Consider the following 21,972-nt stretch of genomic DNA (forward strand, 5'->3'; position numbering starts at 1 on the left):
GGTTTTAAGGATTATAAATAAAGGAACTCACAGGTAGGGAGTTCTTTTTTCACAGCAAGAAACTTTAAATAAACAAAGTCATGTTTTATTAAGTACACTGGCAGACTTCATGTGCTGTCCAAAATGTAGAGTACAGTATAACAACCCATTAGAAAGAGCCTTTCATGTAAAATACAGCTGTGCACATTTTAGAAAAATACCGACAATTTGGGCTTTGTTTTAAAAAAGCTTATAAATCATACATATATTTATAAATGGAACCAACATGCTTACTGTATAAACATATCCTTTCGTCATCTTGTTAACCCATTGTTTCAAAGCATTACACCTTTTAAATAAACACTTAATAAGATTAAATATTTTATCTTTTTTTAAAAAATCAGCTTTCCCAGCGTAAAGAGCTATGGGGTTAGGAAGGAGAAGTGAGAGTATTGAGAATGACACAGGAACTTAAACGTTTCTTGGGTAAAAACGTACTTCCTAAATTTCAAAGTCAAAGCAAAATGTAAAAAATAATTCAATATACAAGTTGTAATTTTCATTGGCTCTCTTTCCGCTTCCTGCTTCCTTCCATGTTGCTCACACCCAGGATTCTCAACATATTGCACTTCTGTAAGAAACGCCCCTGGGTTACTGCCCTGCAGGTGCCCAAGCACTCAGTTCTCCCCTGTGCTAACACGTGAATGGTCTCTTCCGCATCGAAAGGGTAGCAAATAAGGCCAAGAGAATCGGATTAAACCATGCAGATGGTGAAAATATTCAGGAATAGCTCCCTCTCCACAATGTCATGTTTCATAGAGATCTAACAGAAACCTTTCCTCCCCTGATTTCTTTTTAAATAATTGCTTTGAGAAAGACCCTGTAATTTCTCGTAGGCATGCTTCTGAGTAATAAAGGATACATTATAAAACAGCAAAAAAAAAAAAAAAAATCAGATTATGTCAGAATAACAAAGGACGGCGAAAGACAACTATTGAAACAAAAACGTCTAAGCCTTTAAGATGTGAAATAAAATTAAAAAAGGACTTGGAAAAAAACACGAAAGGCATAAAATCGAGAAGCAGTGATTTTACAAAGCTTTATGCTCTACCTGAATGTCTTCAACAAAAAATTTTCAGTTGGGGAAAAAGAAAAATAAAGGGAAAGAGAAGAGCAGTTATTAATAGCATCTTGCTTAACTTTCATGGGAATTAACATGGCCACTGACAAGATTCTATTTGGTTGTAAAGTACGTCAGCAATGAAACCGAATCCTTTAAACACCGATTACTGCAACCCATGCAACATTCTGACTTCTTAGAATTCTGTTGTCTTTCAGTTTTTAGAATTTAGCACCTCCCGAGTGCATAAAGAACTCATCGCAGTAACGTTAAACATGTTTAAAATTAAGTTATTTCTCAGGAAGGTAGGATGCTTTCCGATTGCTAACTTTTAAAGATACACAGCCTTTCACCAAAGGTTTAGGAAGACTAAGTGGCATTACAAAAAATGCTGTCTTGTTGTCAAAATCAACACATTGCCTCTAGACTTTTCGTTGCTTCTTTTCCTTGAGATGCAACGTGTGTGTTCCATCCAGCCAGGACTGCACGTGGTAGGTGACCGTACATCCTATCGAAATAAACAGCAAAAAGAGTCGTGCACAAGCAAACGCAGCGTTCTCTCCCAGAACGTGTGGGGGCGTGAAAGCAGCAGGTCATGGCATAAGACTGCTGAGTGAGGCTGCCGCCCCGTTCTCGGACCCAGGCCGGCGCGAGCGCTGGGAAGGCGGCGGCAGCAACACAATCCTCCGGCCGCATTCCTCGGGTCGGGTCGCTCGTTTCCCCAGCTCCCTACTGCAAACGTCAGATGGTAAAATAGTAAGGCAGCTGTTGACTTCCATCAACAACCCAACACGCAGCTCCATACGTTTCCAGTTTAGTCACACTCTGCTGGGACAGATGGAGCAGCCAGGGCCAGGAACTCCGCCGGACGGGGCTGCTTCAGCAGGTTTTAAAAAAGAAGGATGGTTAAGTTTGGCGCTCCAACCCGCTGCCTGCTTCAGCTCCCAGAGGACCCCAAAGCCACACAGCACTCCCCCCGGGAACCGGACAGGGCCCCTGGCCGCATTTCCCAAGGTTCCCGTCTCTCGAGAGCCCATCCTAATTCCAAGCCTCCTTCCCTGGGTCTGTGTCTGACCGGGGAGTGCCATTTAAAGGGCTGATGACACCACTGGGCACAACTGTGGGCGAAGGCTACTAGTTGTCATGACTCCACCGAAGGGTCAAAACAGTTATATCACCGAGCAGCTATGTGGAATCACATTCAGGCACAGCCAAAGTTAAAGCGAAGGACAATAGGTCGTTGTTAAAAAGAATGTGAATCTGAACATGGGACAAGAATGCTATGTTTTGTCGGTTTGTAATAGAAATCAAGGCTAGTCTTACCTTTCCTAACTCCAATCAAGTCAGAAAGTGAACAAAAAGAATGGCCAACCCGATATTCAACAGCATGACAAGGACAATCATGACTGAATTAGGGCCCTGGAAATAAAACAGAACAAAACAAGCATAACTTTTCCATTTTAATATCAGTACATAAATCAGCTCACAAAAGCAATTACTAAAAATATAAAAATACCCAACACAGTTGCGGTAAAGGAGGCATGAATAATGACAGCAGTTACAAAAGGTGTAAACTAAAAATAGCAATGCCGTATTTAGATGGAGCCATCTCTGAACTTTCACTTAAAAATGAATCCTGCCTTGATTGAATCTAAACTAGGACTTAAAAAAACAACCTGCTACATTCACCCGGAAACACTGGGCAGCAGTCTGGGTGAGACACAGGTCCCTAACAAGGTTAGGGACTGCTGTGGGTTGGACAGGCACTTGTGAACGTGCGATCAGGACGAGGAAGAGTGATTTCCTCAGAAAGGCAGTTGGAATGCGGGAGGGAAACCTGTAGGACAGAGAGGCCTCCCGGGAAAAACGTTGGGAAAACTCAAAATAAGGTTCTCTCTTGCCTTCTCTGGGCGTCTTTTTTGGACACCACCCCTTCCTTAAAATTAAAAACTATAAGTGGGAAGCTGAACACTTTCAGAAATTATTTTACAGGTCTAATTTTGTTGTTTCTCTGCTCATAACCCTAACCTTTCAGAGGTCAAGTTATCCTGAAGAAATTGAAGAATCCTAGTTTGATAAATACTGTTGTAATAAATACCTCACAGCCCAAGGAACCCAAACTGGGTTGGCTTGTTTAAAAACAAACCAGTTCTGGCTGGTGTGGCTCAGTTGGTTGGGTGTCATCCTGTGCACCGAATGGCTGCTGGTTCAATTCCTGGTCGGGGCACATACCCGGGTTGCAGGCTCGATGCCCGGTAGGGGGCATAGAGGAGGGAGCCAATCTCGAAGTTATTTATGCTCGCACATCGATGTTTCTCTCTCTTTCTCTCTAAAAATCAATAAGAAAACCCAAAACCCCAAAACAAAAACAAGCCAGCCTTATATGACCCACCTTTTCAGATCTGCCCAAGCTTGGCCTTGTTGATTACAAAGACATGATCTTGGTATTTACTATTAAAATAGTGTCTTATTCTCTTTTAAATATATTTTTATTGATTTCAGAGAGAAAAGGAGAGGGAGAGACAGAAACATCAATGATGAGAATCATTGATTGGCTGCCTCCTGCATGCCCCCGCTGGGGATGGAGCCTGAAACACGGGCATGTGCCCTGCCTGGGAATTGAACCGTGACCTCCTGGTTCATAGGTCAATGCTCAACCACTGAGCCACACCAGCCAGGCTCGTATCATATTCTTAAATAGCATTAGAAGCGTTCTAAAACTGGTCTCATGACTTAGGTGGGGAGGAAGTTTTGTTCTTAAAGATGAGAAAACAGTTGTACTATGTTTGACTACCCAGCGAGACCACAATGAAACTGTTAGTCTTCAAATGTCTTGTCGTAATTTTGAGGGGCATGGGGTGAGTAAGTTTGGAACTGCCATGGTCCAGTGCTTGTTTCACAGGGTCTAGGGCTCAGGTCACATATCCTTCAAGAAGGTCTCCTCCCTGGAGGAGGTCAGGGTGCGTGCGCCATTTTCCTCTATTCTAATACCTCACGCTTTATTGTCATCTTTGTTAGTTGCTGTTGTCCCTCCCAGATTGAGTTCCGCAGCAGCGGGGCCCCGCCTTGTTCACCGCCGTGCACCCACACAGGTTGCCCGATTCATTCCGGCCACCGGTGTTTAATGAAAGCCTACCATCTTCTGGCACTTTGCCAGGTGACATGGATGTGGTGAGCAGACTAACTCATGGCATTAAAAGAAGAACAGGGTGCCCTAACCTGTTTGGCTCAGTGGATAGAGCGTCAGCCTTCGGACTCAAGGGTCCCAGGTTCGATTCTGGTCAAGGGCATGTACCTCGGTTGTGGGCACATCCCCAGTAGGGGGTGTGCAGGAGGCAGCTGATTGATGTTTCTCTCTCATTGATATTTCTAATTCTCTATCCCTCTTCCTTCCTCTCTGTAAAAAATCAATACAATATATTAAAAACAAACAAACAGGGTGACTAGTAAAATCAGGGTGGTGGAAAGGAGGAAGTAAAAATGGGTGCCTTGCCATAGGTAGTGTTAGTTCCTAAACCCCAAGGAAATGACAGAAAAAAGAAAACACCGACTGCAGGTCTTCCTAGGCCAGGACTGGGCCACGACGCCTGTGTCGATTATTTTTAAAAATTCTTCACAAGGGATTATTAGTTCCATTTCACGGAGCTGAGAGTGTGTGTTTCCCAAGGTGAACGCAGCCTGTTCGGACAAGTTAGAACTAGAATTAAACTTTGGTCTGCTTACGCCAGTGCTCATGTCCTTTTCTCTGCATCCCTATGAAAGCCACAGGCCTCCGGTGAAAAAGAGTGACTTCCCATCAACTACTTTAACATGGCATTTTCATCTCTACCCTATGCTTCTAATATCAGAAGAACATCAGACTTTGGGAAGGACCCGTGTTTCTGCTGGAATACTTGTGTTGTGATTTATTAAGAGAGGACTAACCCAGGCAACTTCTCAATCAGGTGGGAAACTCTTATGACCCAGGAGATAATTTTGATGATGTTTTAACATCACAACAGCATGGAGATTAAGGAAATGCTGTGAATACCACGAACTTTGATTAGATTTTGCTCACGAATGTGTTACCAATTTTGGAATCGTTTCCACTCTCTGGGGTCAGCGGATTTAATTCCCAGCCCCAAAGATAGGGATATGAAAGAAGACGAGGACATTTCTCTATTGAACATATATTCATCCTGTAATATGTTCTAATAGACACACCCACTTATCCTACCATTAAGAGTGCCCTCTTTAAAGATGATTCAGTAAAACCAGCAACAAAAGGTTCAACCTGCAACCAGGTGAAAAGTGAGTTCTGGGTCGCTGTGTCTGAGAGGCAGACGTCGGGACTCAAGCTCTGTGTTCATCAGGGTGCAAAGCTTTAAGGCGAAGTCCCATAAATATGACTGGTGGCCAGTTGTAGCTTAAAATAGCAAAATGGAAAAAAAAACCAGTCTTGCTTTTCAAGACTGACTGGGACAGGTGTCTTGAAGGAAGCTGTTTCAGGGCAAAGTGCAAGTCTTGATTGGAAGAAAACTTTGGGCAGTTACAAAGTAAAGTTCGAGAAGTCAGAATGTGGGGAGGCCAGCTAATTCAAGAAATCAATATCCCCCCGCCCCTTTTCTTTCTTTAAGAGACTATTCGTTCATTTAAAATGGTGAGGAATTTCCTGCTAGAGAGTACAGTTTATTAACGTTAAATGGAAAGCTTCTGCAAAAACAGAAAGACCAAAGCTTAGTTTAGTATTAACAGCAAATTTTAATGATATGGATTGTCTTCTTTATGTGTGTGTATGTGTGTGGTTCAAACATGGCCTGACAAGTTTTTCAAACACGTTTTTCAATAGTTCAAAAGAAATAACGGGTAAATCTCAGAATGAACTTGGAAGCCGATCAGAGGAACGGCCGGGAAAAGGGCAGGCAGTTTCCAGAAGGGGTCGAGATTCTTAATTAGAAGACCCCTCACCATTCTAGCTGACAAGGCTCTACAGATGCTTCTACTGACCCCTACCCAAGTTGCCAGGTTGCAAAATCCTCAAAATATTGTGGTATCCTGTGAGTCTACATGCAACCCCTGCCCACAGGGGCCACAAACTTCATCAGGGGGTTACAGAGCAATCCCTGCCATGGCTCCCCCTCTCAGATTCAAGTAATTCATTTGCTCTCAGTGATTAGCCTGTGTCCCAGAAGATTTTATAGATTTCTAGGGGTTCAATCGCCAGGGTGATCAGAGAATTCTGGAGGACAGCAGGTTCTCAAATGGGTTGTTTTGTTCAACATGGTTTCATTATAAGATGGAGGAGGAAAAAAACACCGCAATAAACAAAAAAACAATTCCCGGTCAGAGCCACTGTCTGCGTGGGTTTTCTCCTACAGCCCGATGGTGTGCTCATGAATGCATTGTTGTGTCTCCATTGTCCCTGTGACGGAAGGTCATCCTGTCCAGGGTGGGTCCCGCCTTGTGCTCTGAGCTGCTGGGACAGGCTCCCGCCACCCACAACCCTGAACTGGAATAAGTAGGTTGGAAAAGAATGATAGTACTTGTTTTTATTTATCTTTCTTACATATGTATGTAGCTCACATTTATCTCAGTGTTGAATATTAGAAGTGTTTTGGGTCTTTATTTAGAAGTTTGGTGATGGTTTTGTGACCAGAAATATGCTGGAACTTAGCTCTTGCTTTTCTCAATTAGCCTGTGGCGAATTGGTTTCGTTACCTGTCATTTCACTTAAAGTGGCCATTTACAAGAACCTATCTGGGTACTGATGACATTAAGCAGGGACTTACTATATTTATCAACTATTCATGCTTCAGCTAGTTCCGTGTTGAAGCAAATTTAATAATAGTTTTTGAGCACTCACAATGTGCCAGGTACCAGGCTAAGAACTTTATAAGTATTAGCTCATTTAATCTTCACAACAACTCTCTGATAGAGGATGAAGAAACCAAGACACCGAACAGCTAGGAAACTTGCCTCAGGTCACACAGCAGGGACTTGAACCTAGGGCGTTTGGTAGCACAGCTCCCACCCTCAGCCACTAGCCTATCCTGTCTCCATAAGCTGGTTGGAATTCTAGATCTGGTTTGGTCAGCCACCCTACACGGGGCGATTCTGACTCACACCGGATCTGCCAGCTGCCCGCAGAGAGCACTGGCTGATTCAGTGTTGTTTTCCCTCAAATGTCTGCTTCAGTGTGAATGTTCCTTTAGTGTGAATGTTCCTATGAATTTCCAAGTTGTTATTTTATCAATCTCTTACTTACACAGTGTCTTCTAATCTCAAAATTGTATTAAATTGTAGTGCTCCCCAGTTTTATTACTTATTTATTAATACTCACCTGAGGATATTTTTCTACTGATCTTTTAGAGAGAGTGGGAGAGAGAGGGAGAGACATCATTATGAGAGAAACACCATTGATTGGTTGCCTCTTGCACATGGCCCTGCTGGGGAGGAGCCCACAACTGAGGTATGTGCCCTCGACCGGAATCGAACCTGGGACCCTTTGGTCTGCAGGCCAACACTTTATCCACTGAGCAAAACTGGCTAGGGCCTCCCTGGGTTTAAAAGTTGTTCATTGACTAACTTGAGGGTAATTCTGTCACTTCCTACATCTCTGTGAAGAAAACAGTGATCAGGGTGTGAAAGGCAGCTTTTGATTATTATTGGAAAGAGAAGGTTAATTGTTAAAATCTTCCCACGAAGGTGCCACGTCCATCCTGACTTCTGGTGCCCATGGCAGACGGAGGTGAGAGCTGCTCTGCCTCCTTGGGGTGTGGAAGGGAACCTGGGAGACCAACCTACTGAGCTGGGAGATGCTTGGCTAACTCCAAGAATCACACAGTTCTGCACAGAAGTCAAACAGATGCTCTTTCTAAACCAGGAGACTATGAAGTCTATAGAGGAGCTATTACAGATAGGAGCTAGGTCACTCACCCAACTGTAAGACACCAGGGCATATGCTTCCCCTGGGGCAGTTCTGGAAGTCAACTGAACCCCACTACTGGGAACCCAAAGCTACAGATTATAGGGCTTGGCAGTGTTTGAATTTCCCCCTTGTAAATCAGGCAAACTAATACTAATGTAAATGTGAGGCTTTATTAATCTGTGGATAAAAATTCTGAAAGCCAAAGGAGAAGTGAATTATTACATTTAACAACTTCAGTAGTGATATCATGTATATTATAGATATAATATCAGGATACTGATATATCAATGTTAAAAACTAAAAAAAGAATGCTTATTGAATAGTCAGAGTCTCAAAGTTATTCTGTTTTGAAACCATCTATCCTCATGGGGACTGACTCTCAGAAAGATAATTCAGTTAATCTGATTAATATATACACTTAGATAATTAAAAAGATGAGAATTTGAAAAAAAGGACGGGAACCAGTGTTTATAGATATTAGCAAAGTCAACAAACCTAAGAAGTTTCAAACATAAGTTAATTAAAAAAATGAATTTCAATTGTTTAAACCTGTGAATACATTAAACAGACAAAAGAAACTGGTGATTGTATTATATTCTTGTTTGCTAAAATACTAACCCACACCTTTATGCAAATATGTCTCTGAAATTTCTAGTAAACATTGGGTTGGCTGTGGCTTCTACCATAAGCTAAACATGCAACACCTCTGTTCCAAAGGCATATGAATAGGTTGATCAACTGTCTATCAGAAAATACTTGCTTCAGATTTTATAAATTCTATAGAATTTGATAAAATCCAAATTCCATTTATCATTAACAAATCAAACTCATTTGATTGAGGATATATTTATCAATAACTGAAAGCTAACTGGTTGAATAACAAAAACCTTAGCTTCTCAAGGCTGATGATAAAACCAGCATCTACCAGAAATATGAAATGTCAGGAGCACTAACACTCTGAGGGGTTAGAACAGTGGTCGGCAAACTCATTAGTCAACAGAGCCAAATATCAACAGTACAACGACTGAAATTTCTTTTGAAAGCCAAATTTTTTAAACTTTAACTTCTTCTAAATAGACTCGCCCAGGCAATGGTATTTTGTGGAAGAGCCACACTCACTGGGCCAAAGAGCCTCATGTGGCTCTCGAGCTGCAGTTTGCCGACCACGGGGTTAGAAGACCAAGGTCGTCATCTTAAACAGTTGAAACCTGGCTTTAATTAAGTAAAATCCAAACGAAATATTTATGAGAATAATTCACAATTGCTAGAAAAGATGTTCTTTTGTCTAAAGGCACTGACTGTTTTGGGGAGTCAAAAGGTGGGCTAAGAACTTAGCAAATGGTGGTGGATCACTCTTCTTAGCTAGAGCTCTGAGCTTTGTAGCCATCGGGGAGTCAGCTTTTGTTCTGGACTGCATGCTTGTGTCCCTCCAGAATTCAGATGTTGAAACCCTAACCACCGATGTAATGTGACGGTATTTGGAGATGGGGGTCTTTGGGAGGTAGTTAGGTGATGAGGGCAGAGCCCTCCTGATGGGTTAGTGCCCTTATAAAAACGAGGCAGAGAGAGCTTGCTTTCTCTCTCTCCCTCAGCTGGGTGAGGACACAGTGAGAAGATGGCCTATGAACCAGGATGTGGGTTCTCACCAGACACCAAATCTCCGGGGACTTGACCTTGGAACTCCCTACCCAATCTACGGTATTTCTGGGAGAGCAGTCCCAACTAAGACAGCTACCAGGAGTGATGCAGTCCCAGCCGGTCATGTTTTAACCTACCTGAAGGATGTCTAAGGTGGGTGGCTGGCTGAACATGGAGGAATTTCTGTCCGGAAAGCTTTTTCCTGTCTCCAGCTACACACGGGCTCAGCTCTACTCTAAACAGCCCTGTGTGTGTTAGGACTTTTGCGAGCCTAGCTGCCATCAAGGTGCAAGTCACCCCATGCTGCTCCCCGAAAGAACCAGAGTGAGGAAAGGAGGGGAAAACACAGCTCAGACAACTTACTGAATTGGCTTCTTTTTCCGAAGTAGGGCACGAATCGTTGCTTGCTGGATTCTTTGGTATAGCAAGTTCAGACTTCTTAGCTTTTGGCTCAGCTTTGCTTTCTTTGGCAACTGGTTTTGTCACAGACTTAGGGGGACTCCACTTGTTGGGTGTCGGCTTGTGCACCAGCGCCGAGGAAGAGTGGCCGGATCCTTCATCTTCCCGCACGTCTTCCGAAGGGTGCTTGGGGGCGTTCAGTTTCACGTAGTAGCCGTGGTACTGAGAATGCAGCTCCCCGTTACTGGGGTTGGGGACATGGTGGCGGCCAGAGTACTTGGACTGGGGCACGGCGGCTCCCAGCTCCTTCGAGGGAGCCTTTGACATCAGGGGCTTGTTGACGATGGCCGTCACCTGCTCATCGGCCACACTCCTTTTGTCACGGTTGAGTCTGGCCCCTGAGCTGGGGTTCTGCTTCCTCATGGGCTGGGGGGAAGGCTGGGGAGAGTGGCTTTGTCTGGGATGTGTCTCAGGAGTGCTCGGGGGTGTCGTGCCTTTGCGATAAAAATGAGGAGATTCCTTTGGTGAAGGTGGCTTTTCCGGTACCTTTTCTTCTGGATTTTCTTTAGCATCAACACCTTCCTGAAATCTCTGTTTGATATAATCTGGGCCTGGCAGGGGAAAAGTGACAACAGAAAGGAAGGTGATAAAAATAAGGCATAAAGGTTTCATCCTCATAGTATGCATCTACAGCAGGTCCCCAAATAACGTGGTTTCATTCAATGCCGATGACATGCCCTAGGAACTTATATCAATTAGCCAGTGGGAAAACTGGTTTCATTATAAGTCATTTCACTTAAAGTAATAGAACCTGTGGATGAAGTTAAGTGAGGACTCAGCAAACATGCAGTAAGTCAGCTTAACCTTTCTTCTTTTTCTCTTAAATATACTTTTGAGGCTTTGACTAAGCACAAGCACATTTCATTCCCCAAAAGGTTACTTACTGCTGAAAATGTGTTTTTGCATTAACACATGTGGTATTTATACTATTCTGATGGCCATAAAGGTGAAACCATTGTGACTTCCCTAATAATTGCACTGGCCGTGCCTACTCGCAGAACACGGAGGCAGAATTCACGGTGACGGAGCCCTGCTGACCACACCGTGGGGATCTGCACATTCAAATTAGGTGGCATAACTAAAACACAGATCCTACTCTCATATCAGTGACATGGACTCGTGTGCTCAATATTTAATAAATTACACTGTATGAGGCGAACCTACAGGTTATATATCTATTGTGTTAATCCTCACTTGATATTTTTTCCATTGATTTTTTAGAGAGTGGGAGGGAAGGGAGGAGAGAGAAGCACCAATGTGAAAGACACATGGATTGGTTGCCTCCTGGACCGGGGCCAGGGAACGAACCCGAGATCCTTTGGTGCGCAGGCCAACGCTCTACCACTGGCCACGCGGACCAGGGCATCCTATTTTTAAGGATCCTCCTTCAAAGGGTCATTTCAAGTTCCTCGCTCGGAGCCACCTCTGTGGTTTAGGTTGTACTTCACAAAAGAACTCGCACACAGTCCTTCCCAGCATGGGCTTGCACTGCAGGCATCAAAGTCAAGACAGGGCAGTTGTCTTTGGCCCTCAGGTCTCAGGATGGTTTATAACAATCCCATGTTATTTTTATCAATGGGAATCCTTTCATTCAAAAAAGGGACGCTGGTGCATTGTTATTTTCTATGGGAGATCTGGGGAGGGAGTGAGGAGTAGAGACACAGAAAGTGCAGCACAAGATGGTACCAGTCACGAGCGTTTAAGGATGCCAGTGGTCCAGGCAGGGACACTGCTGGGGCTCTCAGGGACAGCGCTCCCAGGAAGTTTCCTCCTGCTAGGGACTTCGCCTCTCAGCCCCTCTCCTAGAACCAGGCCATGCACATCCTCTGGCCACCACTCCACCATCAGCCACTTTTCACGTCACAAGGTGAAGCCAAGGTCACCCAGTGCAGTTGGTCCTCTGCTCTGCACGTGGGCAGGAGCGGACGATGTCATCTCTCCCGTGTACAAGGGAGAAACCACCCCACCAATTGCTGACAGGACTTGACCAGTTCTTGTCAACCGCACAGCATCCATTTTCCTTTTGCCCCCTCACGACCCTGAGGGGCCGAAAACCAATTATCCTCATTGTTAAAAAGACATGCTGCCTATTGACACTTTCAATTGCTCTTCCCTTGGTGGTCTGAGTAATAATTTGTTAGGAGACTGCTATTTATTATACGAGGTATTTCCCCAAATTCCAAGCCTCACCAAGTTTTTAGGAAGCAGGCATTATCTCGACTTTACTGATGTGAAAAAAGCGTAGCAGCGGAAAAACCAAATGTCACAGAGCCTGTGTATCCTTAAGATGAGATAGAATACAATGAATAAGGTGATGTTTTAAGCCCATAAATGAGAATTCCTAAGGACCCACAATTATAATTGTATTCAGGGCAAAAACATAATAGCATTATCCCACCTTCCATCCTCCAAAGACAAATCCACCCTGGAGGGTTCGAATTTCCTGGTCCGTGTGGCCCAGTCAGTGGTAGAGCGTTGGCCTGCGCACCAAAGGGCCTTGGGTTCGTTCCCTGGCCCCGGTCTAGGAGGCAACCAATCCATGTGTCTCACATTGATGTTTCTCTCTCCCCCCTTCCCTCCTTTCATGATCACATGTCAACAGTGGTGGTGTCTTTTCTAAATTCAGTATAAGCACCCTCTTTTTAAAAGTTGGCAGTTTTCTTTTAAAAATAAATTGTCGACACAGAGAAAGGCCTCTCGGGTGAGTGAAGAAAAAGGAGAAACTGCAGTTTCTTTTCCGAATTTGTTCTTGGTGCTGTGACAGGGACATAGCACCCCGAGGGCTGGGCTTCGCCCGCAGGCTGGCCGCGGGGTTTAGAACCCATTCGGGTCACTTCCACTGGCCGTCCATGGAGGGGCCCCTCCTCCTCCGATTGTGGAATTGTTTTTACAGAGCCTCTCCCCGGTCAAAGCAGCTGCCACCAAGTGAGAGCTGACAGCAAGGAGCAGACAGAGGAAACACTAACAGTGACAAGAGACCGATTATTTGGGAGGGGGGGGGGACCTCAAAGTAATTCAGTCATCGTGGGTCCAAGGAAAATGTAACTTTTTTTAAAGTCAGCACTTCAAGGAATATGCTTTAGTTATCTGGAAAAAGCTATCTTAAATACAAAGCACATTTTCAAATGCTTTTTGTAAATACGACTCTCTGTGCTTTTTTAAAAAATAAATTTTTCTTGATTTCAGAGAGGAAGGGAGAGGGAGAGAGATAGAAACCTTAATGATGAGAATCATTAATCGGCTGCCTCCTGGACACCCCACACAGGGGAATAGAGCTCGCAACCTGAGCATATGCCCTGACTGGGAATCGAACCATGACCTCCTGGTTCATAGATCGATGTTCAACCACTGAGCCACACTGGCTGGGCTCTCCCTACTTCTTCACTTATGCTCCCATTAATAGGCCAAGTTGGCAATACTCTGGCCACTGGAGGAATATGTGTTAATGGATTTATGAAGCTATCGTCGTTTGGACTCCATTGCACATACTCATTACGTTTATTAACCAGACTACTCCCTTAGATCTGTAGAAATCTGATGTGTTGCTTCGACACACTTTTTCTGTTCTAAATGTGTTAGGAAAGGCATTTCTTTCGCAATTGCTTGTGACACTCTCCTAAGACGCAGTTTTCAGGCATATTCCTGTGGATTTCTCTATAGGGCTTCCAGTGAAATTCAAAATCTGTTGCGTTCCAAGAATTTACTAGGAGGATGGAAGTACACTCTAGCACAGGCTGTCCGATTTGAAAGGGTCCTAGCGTTACTATGCATTGAACGTAGCTGGGTCAGGGACTCCATGTCCTCCACAGCTGTGGCTCCAGAGCTGCCGCCTCAGAGACACCTGGGGCACGACTCCCGGAGACTTAGATTTCATGAGGATGAAGAGAAGCCTAGAAATCTTGAGGTTTAACAAGTATTTCAGGAGGTTCTAACGGATCCAGCCACAGGCGCTTGAAAGCAGCAAGAAAACACGCTGACCAGTGGTGGTCCTCGCTCCAGCCCTGTTGGCAATGATCCCAGGGATGCCGTCGTATGGGGCCTGGGCTCTGGTCGAGGATATACAGTTAACATTTCCAGAATAAGATCAAATGCATTTGAAACAAGACATTTAATATAAGGCAGAGGACAGATGTTGTTCCTGGACTACCTTCTTGGAGGGCACACGTTGTGTCTGCTACTTGTCTGCTGTAGGAATGCATGTCAGGCTCGCCAGGCCAGCGTGAAGCTGATGAGATACAGCGGTTCCTGAGAAAGACTTGTCAGAACAGTGCCAGGGAGGAAAAGGATGGCGAGTGCGAGTGCACAAGGCCTTTTCATCTGTTTTCACTGACAGGATCTATGAGTCTTAAGGGGTTTATCCCTGGAGGATTCCTGTTGGGAATCAGGTCACATGCTCACGGACATACCACACAATGTGAACCAAGAACATTCAGAACAGGCCATTCAGCGCCACGGAAAGGTTCCTGGCTGCAGTGGGCAGGAAGGCGCTGAACAGCTAGGGCAGATGGTAACAGCAGGGTACCCAGCTGGTTCTCACAGGTGAGCTTTGGGGGGGCTGGCCATGGGCAGACGCAGCACCATGAAGATTCCCCCGAAACAAATGTCTGCAAGGGCAGTGCTTGGGAGCAGAGGCTCTGTAGCGTCAGCAGAAGTCATGACATGGACATGAGGTCTCTTCTATGGAGACCGCCTTTCAGCAAAGCAGAGCCACGTGGAACAATTCTAAAAAGATGACAGGGCTGGCGGGAGAACCACTTTTACCTGCAATCTGGGGAGAAAACCACTTTCCTACAGGACTTCGACCCCGTCTCTGACAAGACGGCCGTGTCTGAACACAGCCACAGCAGTCTTGTCTGCGGGACGTCCATTCCTGTCCCTTGCACATGGCCGGCACTCAATACACAGCTGTGAAACTGAATGAATAAGTGGTAAGAATAACCAGAAAAACCATGAATTATTCATTACATATCAACTAGTAGATTATTCCATTCCCCATTTTCTATGAAACAGTTGGTTCGGATTTTGGCAAGTGAGTTGAGAGAAGTCGTCTATTCCAGAATGCTTCTCTTGTCTTAACCATAAAATTTACATATTAATGACTGGCATAGGAAATTACATAATGAATATGTGCTTTATCTCTAAAGATTTCTTTTAAATTTTTATTGAACTTATTGGGGTGCCATTGGTTAATAAAATTATATAGGTTTCAGGTGTGCAGTTCTAGAATGCAGCATTTGTATATTGTATTGTGCCTTCACCAAGTCAGGTCTCCATCCATCACTATTTATCCCCCCTTAACTCTCTTCTAACGTCCCCCATCCCCTTTCCCTCTAGTAATCACCATACTAATGTCTGAGTTGTTTTTTCCCCCCTTAATCTCTTCACCCTTTTCACCCAGTCCCTTCTTATCATTATGTCCTATCTATTTCATTGCTAATTTATTTTGTTCATTAGATTTCACATATAAGTGAAATCCTATGGTGCTTGTCTTTCTCTGACTGGCTTATTTCTCTTAGCATAATACTCTCCAGGTCCATTTATGCTGTTGAGACCCCACACTTCTCAGAGGGAATCCCTTCCGAATCTCAGGGGCTGCCTGTGGGAGTGGGGTCAGCCGTTTTGTGCCTCCATCCTTTTTACCAGTCTCAGTGTGGTTTCTTCTGTAAATCTTTGGTTGTAAGAATTCTCTTCAGCAAAAGGTAAGATTTCCTTCTTTTTTATGGCCAAGTAATATTCCATTGTATAAAGAAATGTACCACAGCTTTATTAATCCACTCATCTAAGGATGTTACTTGGGCTGCTTCCCAATCTTGGCTATTGTAAATAATGCGCTGTAATGAATACAGGAGTGCATATACTAGTATTCTTTTGAATTAGTGTTTCGGGTTTCTGCGGATATATTTACAGAAGTGGAGTCACTGGGTCATTAGGCAGTTCTGTTTTGAATTTTTCGAGTTAGCTCCATACTGCTTTACACAATGGCTGCATTCATTTCCTTTCCCACCAACAATGCATAAGGGTTCCCTTTTATCCACATCCTCACCAATACTTGTTTTTTGTTGTTTTATCTATGATATAGCCATTCTGACAGGTGTGAGGTGATATCTCATTGTGGTTTTAACTGGTGATTAGTGATAAATATCTTTTCATGTCTATTGGCCATTTGTATGTCCTCTTTGGAGGCTGGCTGGACTCTGGCAGTATTCAAATTGCATGAGGTAGGTTCTCAGTGAGTCACCAGGTAGAGGTGAGTGGTGTTCACTAGGTTGATACAGTTTCAAACTCTGTGTCCTTGCTGGGTCTGAGGCCACTCAGCAAAGTCCCAGGGTATACCAAGTCTAGCTGCCATCTGCCGGGTGCCTGCAGGCCTTTGTGGTGAGATGGGGGTCTCGGAGCTATCAGGGTGAGGCAACAGAGTTTATTACTCCAAATGGGACCAAGACTTGGCCTTGTAAATGGAGGGCTCTGCACCAGTCGGGAGTGGGAGAGAAAAATGTCCCCAGTCCTACACCACACAACTCAGTCTGTCTCAGATTCTGCCAGGAGCCCGATCTCAGCAGGGCAAGGCTGACGGGAAGATGGGGCTAGTGGATCTCCCCTGAGGAGGAGGTGCTGATCAAGCTTAGGGGAGGTGGGGGGAGTGGCCCTTGCTCCAGAGTCATGCAACTCAGTCTGTCCCTCATTCTGCCTGTAACATTCACCTCCTCTCTAAAGAGTTCTAATTCATAACAGAAATGTGAACTTCAGCCCACAATAACCTATGCCAAAAACCTTACTTAAAATGATAAATTTACTGGTGTGTGCAAATACATGCTACTATGCATGGTATGTGTGCTCCCCAAATCCATAGTTTGGAGGTGTGGTCACAGGGAGGTAAGTAGGATTAGATTATATCATGTGTGTGAAAACCTTATGATGGAATCGGTGAACTTGCAAAAAGAGGAAGACACAGCAGAGTTCTGTCACTCCCCTTGCATGCGCCCAGGAGAGGTGACCTCACGTTCTGGGAACAGCCCTCTTCTCTCAGACAACGCAGGGAGAAGGTAGGAGAAGGCTCCTCAGCACCCACCTCCCTTTCCTTTCCCCATCTCCACTGTCCTTGGGAAGAAATGGGGAGAATTCTCCCATCATCCCACTGCCTCCCTTTCCTTTCTCTACCTGCCTCTTGTCCTTGAGGAGAATTCTCCCCAGCACCCACCTTCCATTTCCTACCAAGCTCTCATCCTAGGGAAGAAGTGTCCCCCTCATTACCTACTTACCTTTCCCCACTTCTCGTCCTTGGGAAGAAGTGGGGAGGAGGCCACCTCCTTCCTCTCCCTACTACCTGCACTGGGCTTGCTATCTCCAAAGAGGGGCTCCCTGTAAGACATCTGCCACATTCCAGGGCAGTGTTTCTTGGTCTTTTTAAAGTCATGCCCTGTCACTTTGATAAACATAAAAATTTTACACTCTACTTAATATCACATAAAAATTTTTACATTCTACTTAATATCACTTAATATTAAAAATGAAGTATTTTGACTAAAAGGAAATTGTAACAGCGGGACAAACAACCACATGTATATAGTTTCTTGATCTCACCATGTCCCTTTCCCCCTTCCTGAGTGACCACCTGAGGCCTCTCATCTTACCTTTCCTGGCTTAGCTACCTGATTTCACTTGAAGCAGAGCGGCTCCTTGGGGCAGACTCACATTGCCACCAAAGCTCACAGACTGATGCAGGACAGCAGAAGTCCAGCTCATTATTTTAGAACCACCAATGCCAATGTCACATAGGCCAGGGGACTTGCCCTGATACCACCGGTGCATGCTCTCCTTGTGGTCGACCTCCACCAGAAGCTCAATCAACATGAGAAGGTTGCTAGTGAACACGAATCAGGACACGGAGCATGAGATGAGTCAAATTTCTGAAGGCCTGAGGCAGCCAATTCCTCAGTGGGGTCATCTTGCCAATAAAGCCACTCAGTGTTGGTGACAGCTCCTGCATCCTTCCCCATTATAGCAATGTCCTTCCAACGCAACCGCTAGACTCGAGCTTACGTTTTGGCCAAGGCTCCGCTCTCCTTTGGACAGTATTTACGTGGGTGCTGCCAACATTTTTCTCTGTGACTCTTTTTCCCTGGACTCTTTGGGTGACCAATTCTGTCTTTAGATATTTTAATACACTCAATCAGGTGACAAGGACATCTCGCAACTCTGAAACCCAGGTGACCACTTCTGAGCCCTTTATATATATCTCTGTGTAGTATCCTGGGCTCATTTTATAATTCAACGCACAGAAGGCAACCTTTTTCTAAATTCTTGGGGGATGATTCACTCTACCGTGCATGTATGCGGTCACCTACACACATTCAAAGCCATTTGTATGTTTACTTACTAGAATTTAACCCTTTACTCAAAGCCATCCCACAAGGCTTGATGTTACCCCCCCCCCCTTAGTTTTAACTGAACTGCAGAATCATCCAGTTTTGAACTAAAAGCATAAGGTTTAACAAAGAGGGTAAATACGTGAAAATATCGCCAGGTCCTGAGGTAGGTAACTTATTATGAAAGTGATCAGAACATCAGCTCTGATGGACATCCTTCCCCAGGGTTAACAACTTCTCCGCAGGACACATGTACTTCCAACAACGGAAACATTTATAGGTGAGATACCTAAGTTGAACGAGGTGCCTGACTTGCTCACCCTGTCACGTGGCGGGGGAAAGCATGAGTTACGGAGTTCAGCTCCCTGCAGAAGCTCCATCACACTCAGTACAGAAAAGACTTTCTAGACAGTTGCCGAAGGAAGTGCTGGCTGTGGGTAAAGGGGACGCAGCCTCCCCCACCCCTGGGCCTTGTCTCAAACAGAGCCCTTGTTGTCATCCCCTGCTATGGGGATATATTCATTACTGACCAACAACTAGCTTCCATGAAGCCGGTTTCACTCAGAAAGGGTGCAATTACATTTTCCCACAATATTCTCTGCCCACCCCTCTTCCCCCCCACCAAATGCTTTTACAACCATAAAAGGCTTTTAAAACCATTTAGTCTGGAAAACTGAGATGACCTTCTGTATCATTTACCTCTTGGTAACACACCTAATGGAAATCTATAGGGAACCCTTTCCCCAACAGAACCCAGAAACGGCCATCTGCAGACAATAGGGAGTTTGTTTGCTTTGAAAGCCGCTCAGTCAGTGCTGACTCCTGGGGCTGTGTGGTCTCCTCACAGTGTGAGCACTGCGGGGAGGAGCCAGCGGTTCCCAGCTCTCACCTTATAGCAGGCCAGTCGCTAATGTACTTAGGTACCCGGGAAGGGAGTTGATTTCACACCAGCCAACAGTTTCTTCCCACCTGAGGGCACCATAAAAATTGGAAAGTTTCCCTCTCTGGACAAAACATATATACATACATGTTAAATGATTTCAATCTCAGCCACAGGTTAAAAATAACGCACGCGAAGGAGCACACACACAATCCCCACTGCCTCCCCTGAGCTGCTACAGAAGCCACTCTGTGACAAGTCCATCACTCAACCGACCGGACCGGGCCTCGCCCCGGCCTCTCTCATAAAAACAGTCTTCCGAACCTGCCTTTACTGTCTTTATTCTTTGCCGAAAAAAACAACATCCTGTTACTTTCTCTTTCCTCCGTCCTTTATTACAGCCAAACTTTCTAGCTTTTATATGGATTTTGCTCTTCTGTTCACTCTGACTTACCTTGTTCATTCAGTCACAGCGATGTCCCGGGGGTTCCAATATTCTCTCACCTTCATTGGAACCCAATGTGTATGATACACACATGCTGTGCAGGGTGCTAGTTATCCAGCTTGATTTATAGAAACCAATGTGGAAAAATTCTTTACCAAGAAAATACATTATTTTGATATTTTGGTTCTTCTTCACTTAGAAATCTATTGAACCCTCAACCAATCCCGAGAAAGATGTTGACAAGACAATGGAGAAACACATAAAAATGGCTATTGCCATTTTATTAACACCAGTATATTATAGAAAGGGATGGAGGCAGTCTAGTTGGAAACCACTAGGAAGTGACTTCAATATTTAAACCCACGGCAAACATTTGCTTATTGCTATTTTATAACACTCGAGAGACAGATAATCAGGACTGACTGTTATTTTCTGAGGTTGTCACTTTCTCTGCGTCCGTCATGACATACACCGTCATCTCAACCTGTGCAGAGTCACCAGTCTTTAAGCGGGATGTTTCTATACCTCCTAACCACAGTCCTGGGAGCCTCAGTTCAGGTATGTTTCAAAAGGACTTGCACGCATGCATATTAGCATAACCAATGGACACAGACACTGGGGGGTGTGGGGTGGTCAATTGGGGAAAAAGGAGACATATGTAAAACTTTAGACAATAAAACACACACACACACCAGTTTGTATGTATGGGCTCTCCTCTTACTGCCAGTGTGGGGTTATTTGTTACAACTGCAATGGCCACTAACTACGCACTGTGTTAGAATCAGATGCTTCTTTTGGATTCCCGTCTCCCGTACTGCCATCAGCTCAAAGGTTGTTGCTGGGAGTGGGGAGGCAGGCGGGGAGTCACACTGGCAAACACCCGAACCTCTAGCGCTAACCCTCAGGCCTCAGATGTTTCTAACTGTGCTCCCATTTCTTTTCTAGTATTTCTGGGGTTCATGAAGCACAGACCTTTCAGTTGAATGGGAAAGAATGAAAAAAAGGAAATCAGAGGCGATGGTCTTACCTGTCCCACCGCAGGACCACGCGGTCTTACCTGGTTGGTAGAAGTCAGGCGACAGCTCCCTGGCCACTGCTCTGGCGATGTCGCACTCCTGGCGGGCGGCCAGCGCGGCCTGGTCCGCGGCGTCGGCTTTGGCTCTGGCGTGTGCAGTCCTGCAGGGAGCACAAGCGGCCAGCCATCAGGGTGGGACCTTGTTAGCTACACGTGGCCAAGCAAACTGGCTGCGGCCGAAAAGAAATGCTAATTGTGATCCGGCCTTGCACCAGCAAGGCTTAGAGTCGTTTCAACAGAGACAACATGCACTAAACTACCAGTAACATGCCTCAGTCCTTCTTTCAAGGGACACGAAGGATGAGCACGTTCTGTACAGCTCGATGCAAAACTCACTGAATGGAATATCCGGTTCACTTTGGTTGCCATTCCTCTCCCCAACCATGGAGAGTAGAATTAGAACATGCATCAACATGGTGTTTTCTGGATTTAATTCCTATGGTAGGATTTGATTAAGGGTCTGCCCACTGCTGTGGGTAAAGTAGCTCCCTGGGGGAGAAATAAAGTAAAACTCTGATTTTGTAGCACTAATTTCACTGGTGTAAATACTCCCACCACAGCCAATTTCAGGCTACCAGCGTGGTGCCACTGACTGGGGTTGGGAAGCGATGCACACAGTTGGCTCTCACCAGCCTGCTCTAAGAATGTGCTCAGGGGAGGTCCCAAGGAGTAGCTGCTCTGTAAGCATGCTCCTTGGGTAAAACAAAAAAGACGGCAGAGAGGAGAGGAGGAAATGGACTTCGTTCAGTCTTCTGCCCTCTCCCAGGCCCATCCTCCCTCACCGAGACCTCTTATGCTTCTAGACTCTAGAGCAAGCATGTCAAACTCCCGGCTGGCGGGCCGTAAACCTTGTTTAACATGCTTGCTCTAGGGCTAGGGAGAAGGCAGTAGGGAGAACAATGGAACTTCTTATGGCAACAGCAGGTATTTGTTATTGATTTGCTTCCTGCCTGCCTGAGAAGAGGGGATCTGGAGGGTGTGACTGAGAACTTGGGTCATGCACTTCCAAAGGAGAAGACCTTGTCCAGTTAGTCCTTGGATGATGATCACAAGCACCTACTCCTTATAACTTTGTAAACTTCCTTTCCATTCTGTTTCATGAG

General features: G+C 45.0%; 1 protein-coding gene across 1 annotated transcript in view; it reads right to left on the reverse strand.

Annotated features, from left to right (window-relative positions):
* Nucleotides 1-389: 389 nt before the first annotated feature.
* Nucleotides 390-21,972, reverse strand: part of JPH1 (junctophilin 1) — a 90,480-nt gene continuing 68,897 nt past the window's right edge. The window contains exons 3-6 of the mRNA XM_008150326.3: nt 20,852-20,970; nt 10,008-10,654; nt 2,423-2,518; nt 390-1,973 (exon numbers count right to left, since the gene is read on the reverse strand). Coding sequence (XP_008148548.2) covers nt 2,438-2,518; nt 10,008-10,654; nt 20,852-20,970 — 847 coding nt within the window. The 3' untranslated portion in view covers nt 390-1,973; nt 2,423-2,437. The remainder of the gene's footprint in view (nt 1,974-2,422; nt 2,519-10,007; nt 10,655-20,851; nt 20,971-21,972) is intronic.

The sequence above is a fragment of the Eptesicus fuscus genome, chromosome 19, assembly GCF_027574615.1.
Source record: "Eptesicus fuscus isolate TK198812 chromosome 19, DD_ASM_mEF_20220401, whole genome shotgun sequence".
In the NCBI taxonomy this organism is placed as follows: domain Eukaryota; kingdom Metazoa; phylum Chordata; class Mammalia; order Chiroptera; family Vespertilionidae; genus Eptesicus; species Eptesicus fuscus.